Here is a 5,845-nt window from a genome sequence, read left to right on the forward strand (position 1 = left end):
GTCATCATTTCTGACTTAGGCATTGGAGTGGACACCCTCGGCACACCTAAAGTCGCCCTCTAACATTGTCTGTTTTGACAGGTTCGAGACTGAGGAGAAGCAAGTTCCTATATCTTGTGGCACGCAGACCGTTCCCGATACCGTGAGCATACCCGGAAACATTCTTATCCTTCAAAATCTTGTGTCATCAGTTGTATCTGAAATGAGTCTATATCCCTTGTTTCTAGAGCATTCCCTTACAAAAGAGAAGAATGATTCAGATGAGAGAGAATTCTGGAAAGAGATAGTGGTCGGTTTCTTTTTTCTTTTCTTTTTCTTCCTCAAGATTCTTGACCTTTCCTTTTTTTCTCTAAACATCTCTACTGATTCCGATTCATAATATTTTTCCTTCCAAGCTAGTAAACGTGTCATAACAATTTTGCAAATCAGAGCAGAATCAGTGCACCGTGGTGCATTTGAACCAACCATGTGAATCTAACATACATTTGTTAGTCAAATGAAGATAAAAAAACTTGTTAGTCAAATGAAGACAAAAAAACTATAGTAAAATAAAATTTCAGATATGCTTCTTCTTCATCTCTCCTCTGCTCAATCCTATTCAAACTCTCCAACATCTCCTTCTCATCCTCAACACCGACACCTTTCCCCAGCACCACATGCTTCAAGTTTTGAAAGAGCTCTAGTCCCTACGCCACCCAAATCTGAACCGACCTGGTTGCCGCGGTAGTCACCTCCTGGGCTACGTCACTTCTGTGTCGTCCAAATGTCGATGCCTCGTGGATTTTTGGCCCATAAACGGTGGTAGCAGATCTGGAATTTATCGGCAAAACTAAGCCCTTTTCGACCTTGCTTCCATAAACGGCGGTAGCAAATATGCATGTAAAGGCCTCGGCTGAGGTTGTTGGGGGGATAAGCATAAATCATGGTAGCCTTGAGACTCACCGGTGAGGGTGATGACGAAGAAAAACCTGATCGATCCGATCCGATGAGATGAAAGTCAGCAAGACTTAGTTGTACCTCGAGTCCTCAATTAATATGTACTCATTTTCAATTTGATAATTTACCCTGATTTGTTTTACTATTTTGACTAGATTTTTAAATTTAACGGTGTTAGTATTGATGTTAGTGCATGGATAAAGTTAGATCCAATGAATAATGAGATTGTATTATAAGTATTGGTTCAAGTGAACCTAGGTGCATAAAAAGAATTTTCATTTTTAAACGATGAATGAAAGTTGAAGGAATATTTTTCAGATATTTATTGCATGCAGCAGAGAAGGTAGATATATACTAAACAACCACGATGAAGTTCATAGTTTCCTGATAATCAAATTGAGGACAACAAGAGGACAAACAAATAATAATGCGATTTTTTTTTAAATAGTGATTCTTTCTAATTAGCTAGGTATATATCTAGAGGAAATGATATATAACTTTACAAGTTAATACATTAGTTTTTTTTTTTTTTCTTTTGTACAAGTTAATATATAGTTTACAAATGATCGGTTTGAATTACATTGTCAGTAGATTTTTTGGCGGGAGGTTGCCAAATTGTATGGCCAAACTGTTCTTCTACATGACCCATTTTGTTGTCTATCTTTCTTTTGTCCAAAGGGGCACCCTGCTTTATTACCAAGATTGATGTATTCGACATAAATCTCGAAGATACCAAAACTTCTCCTAGAGCTCCAAGCTCATCAGAATCGTCGGTGTTATCTAGTGATGTTTCTTCAAAAGATAATGTTCTTCCATGGTCTCTCCCTACTATGCATAGAGCATACTTACCTTCCATGTTCCTTAATATGTTGTGAATTTCTTCCCAACTATTTACTTGATCTTCAAATAGTCGTACAGCGGTATTGTTCATAGTCTTAAGCCTGAACTCATCCATGTATAAGTTATCAAGTTGTTTCTGCCTTTGAATTTCTGCCATTTCCACAAAAGATTTATCATTTTCGTCTAGGCTTATGGGGTCTGCTGTCGATGTTCTAGGCATGATAAGCCGAATAACTGTCAAGTGAATCCCAGAATGTCCCGCCATCCTCAATGCATATGCTAATGCCTCTCGATCATCTGGCCCTCCAAGGAATAACAAGGTAACCTTGTGTCCTCTAACTCCTCTTGCAGAGATAGATCCGCTGTCATAGTTACTAAATATTCTACATGCAGCAAGCCCACGATCCACAAAGACACATACTGTGCACGGTGAGTTTTCGATCACGTTCTTATTGATGCTCAAGAAAGAAGGATTCAAATCCTCTAACATCCCATCATCAATGTTAGATTTCCTGTGGAACGGGATGATGACAAGGTTAGCATTCTTGTCCTCAGCTAGGGTGCATATGTCCTCATGCATGGTGTCGTAGGCAGACACTACTGTGAGTGCTTGTACAAAGACATTTTCTCTTTGCGACGCATAGGCTTCAAAAGCATTGGAGGCAGAGTTAGATAGTTCCGCTTCGTTGCGATGTTTGCTAGACTTGCAAGCGTCATGCACAATGAGCATGGCCGAGGCATGGCCGGTAAGCTCCACAAGATTGACGGCAAATAGATGGATTGGGGAATGTTCTAATGGATTAGAAGCCTCAATAAGATCAACCATGCCAGATGTGTTTGTTACAGTGTGAGTGCATGCAAGGATCCGAAAATCTGTGCTTGTCTTGGTTCCAACACTTTGTATGTTTCTATGTTTGTATCGTGGAGAACGTTTGCTGGACTTGTACGTGAAAGCTAGGATGGGTCCAACGGGAATTGTGATCCCCCAAACTATGATCAGCATTATAGCAAACATTTGCTGATCCAAAACCTGCATACACATAAAATTTGAAAAAGAACCTACTTATGGCTTGATTTCTATAAGCCAAATAGTAAATAACATAATCAATCAATAAATAAGTAAATAAAATATATACACCACATTCAAAACAAAGTAATCCCAAACGAGTCCTAACTCTTCTTCCAAAACAATAATCGCATGCGTAGTACATGCAGGAACTTAAATAATTAGTTTATATTCAAGTTAATTAATTAGTTGTACTTAACTAATCAACAACAATTAATTAAACAATTTAGTTGATGGTTTTTGGTAAACAAGCATTTGTACGTACCTTTAGATCTCGAGCAGAGCTGAGTATAATGAGTGCCAATAAGCCTTTGGTGTTCATGAGGACTCCAAGAATTAAACTATCCCGAAGTTTAATTTTGTTAATTAAGGCAGCGATAGAAGTGGCGACAAGTTTAGCTGTAAAAGCCAGAGCAACAACCACCAGGACATCGAACTTGGTAGTTCCATTTGGTTCTTTCTTCCTTACATATAATATCCGATCAACGTTGAACCTTAACCCAACAACCAAATAGAAGAGAGGCATCATCATGCTGGACACAAAGTTGCCAATCCTTTCTACAAGAAAGCTTTTGAGCTCTAGTTCCTTGGGCATAATAGCGCCCAACATAAAAGCTCCCACTATAGAGTGTGCACCACATGCATCGGTTATGAATCCACATATCACAATCCAGCTTAGAATAAAGCAGACATGGAGTTCATTGTGGCTGTCCTTTTTGGTTGTGTTGTGAAGTACCCATGAGAGAGCTGGGCGAACCACAAAGATAAAGACTGCTATGAAAACTGACGTCAGCCCTACCAACCACCAATTGAAATTAACGAAAGCCATTGCGATCATAAAGAGAAACCCTGAGAACATGTCGGAGATAACAGCTGCAGATAAGGCAAGTCGTCCGATCTCAGATTGGAGGAGCTTCAGATCTGCAAGGATTCGAGCTAGATCAGCGAAATTGGTAGTGGCGAGTGAAATGCCCCAAAACAAAGGTCCTGGTTTCAATAATCGCTCCTGCTCATCCCCCTTCAAATCTGTATGACTTTGGTTCCGCAGTACATAGTAATGCAGGCCCCACCCGACGGGTACAGAAACAAGAATGCCTGCGACGGCGATGCTAAGAGCCTTCTTCCCGGCACGTATTACCGGTCTGAAATCAAGCTCTAATCCAAGCAAGAACATGTAGTAAACCAATCCCAAGTTTGCTATAGTCTCTAATGTCAACAAGCTGTTGAAAGAAAGTGTAGTTCGTCTTATAACATCGATATTACCGATTGCAGAAGGACCCAGCAGAACACCAGCCTACATACAATTACCAATGCATGCATGCATGCTCTATATATCACTCACAAATATAATTTGTTCGTATACTCTAGATTGTTATGTAACTAAATATACAAGTATAAACAGAACAACACTTACAAGAATATCAGCAACAATACGTGGTTGGCGCAAGGGTCTGAGGAGGAAGACGAGAACGTGATTAAGGAACAAGATGAGAACCAGCTGAATGACGAGTACGTGAAGAGAATTTATCAAAGGGTTTTCAGTTCTCCACAACCCATCATTGCGGCTATAATTTTTCAAATAACACACGGTCACGTTATCATTTGTGTCCACCTGTAGATGATATCCTTTTTTATTCAATTCGTCTGTGTAATTCACTGAAGCCATATTGCTTCTTTCTTTGATTGCTCCCAGTTGATGAACTTGTTGCTAAGCCACCTTTGATCGCGTCGTCTACTTCTCAATCTTCTTCTTTCTTCACGGTTTTGAATCCTATGAAGTATATAACCTTAATTCCAAGGCTAAGATTGATAAGGATGATTTACACAATTTTGATTCACATAGAGAGGGAAAAGAACCAAAGGATATACAAGAAGTGAGAGAGGAATGATCTAAAAGCTAGATTTGTTATAATGCAATGTGCCTAAAGGGCTGTTTTTTTGTTATAGTTTTTTTTTGTTATAGTTGACATTCTGTTCATTCAGTTCTAATCCAAACTGCCCACCTTTTTTATAGAAAATTACTGGTAAGTGTTAGTTTTGGACTTCATTATTCAGATTGTTCATAGTGACAGCCAATTTCCTTTGTCTTCAGGCCATGCCACCTAACTTGCGGGTTTTTAAATTTTTTTCATCCCTGGCCATTTTGCACTGCTTCTACCTTATTAACTTAGTAAAGTAACTGAAATTTGAGACTGAAAACAGATTGATGATCCATTCTTATTATGGTGTGGCTCGTTATTTTCTCTTTAAACTTTCTATTGTGTAGTAGTTATTAAAGGCTGCTAAGAAATAGGAGAGTGGAAGTAGTAACTGTTATGACACTTGGCCACCACTCTGATCTACAGAAAAGAAACAATTAAGAACGATATTCCTATACTGTCCCGTCCCGTTCTTTTATTTTCGGGACGGGATGGGATTCACCAAATCCCGCCCCATGCCCAGCCCTACAATTCAAGTTTGATGAACTGCATGTCTAATGCGTTGATAAATCATGTGGTTCGACACCGAAACAAAGTGTTTGGCTCCGAATCCGCTTGCACTACAAGAATTTGGCTTATTAATAGCATTGTTTAATAGCGTTTTTTTGCTAAGTGTTGTTAATGGGTATTTTATAAAAATTTTGAAAATATAAAAATCCCTAAAACGCTATCCTTTCTTTTCAATAACACGGAGAAGAGAAGCGGGACTCCAAAAGTGTAAGCGGGAATGAAAAATCAGTTTCGCACTTTGGAAAAGCCCAAAGCTTATCACTTACCGCGTTTAGTTTACCTAAGAATAAAAGAAAGAAAATAGACACAGAAGACGAAATTGGGCAAAGTGAGGTCGCGCATTGTTCTTCTTCCTTCGATTTTCCGTCATCGCAACTCTAGTGAGGTCGTCGTCATCGCAATTCCTCGCCGTCATTGCTATTCCCTGGGTTTCCTGCTTCAGATTCGTGTTTCGTCTCCTTCTTTCTCGCTACTTCTGATTCGTCTCTCTCTCTCTTGATACACACTTTTGTTG

The 5,845-nt window shown here is 39.2% G+C and overlaps 1 protein-coding gene across 1 annotated transcript; it reads right to left on the bottom strand.

Moving 5' to 3' along the window:
- Positions 1 to 1,492: 1,492 nt before the first annotated feature.
- Positions 1,493 to 4,508, bottom strand: LOC101299635 (cation/H(+) antiporter 15-like). The gene is made up of 3 exons (XM_004309869.1): positions 4,257 to 4,508; positions 3,108 to 4,136; positions 1,493 to 2,806 (listed from the first exon to the last, which is right to left on the bottom strand). Exons 1-3 carry the CDS (start codon positions 4,506 to 4,508, stop codon positions 1,493 to 1,495), a joined length of 2,595 nt encoding a protein of 864 aa, XP_004309917.1.
- Positions 4,509 to 5,845: the final 1,337 nt, after the last annotated feature.

This window comes from Fragaria vesca, unplaced genomic scaffold, assembly GCF_000184155.1.
Source record: "Fragaria vesca subsp. vesca unplaced genomic scaffold, FraVesHawaii_1.0 scf0513139, whole genome shotgun sequence".
Taxonomy (NCBI): Eukaryota; Viridiplantae; Streptophyta; class Magnoliopsida; order Rosales; family Rosaceae; genus Fragaria; species Fragaria vesca.

Bases quoted from the DNA above. Each gene is read 5' to 3' on its own strand.
- LOC101299635 (XM_004309869.1), bottom strand. From the start codon at position 4,508: ATGGCTTCAGTGAATTACACAGACGAATTGAATAAAAAAGGATATCAT. The intron at 4,137-4,256 runs GTAAGTGTTGTT...AATTGTATGTAG, and splicing joins GTATTGTTGCTGATATTCTT to GCTGGTGTTCTGCTGGGTCC. The intron at 2,807-3,107 runs GTACGTACAAAT...ATGTGTATGCAG, and splicing joins GCTCTGCTCGAGATCTAAAG to GTTTTGGATCAGCAAATGTT.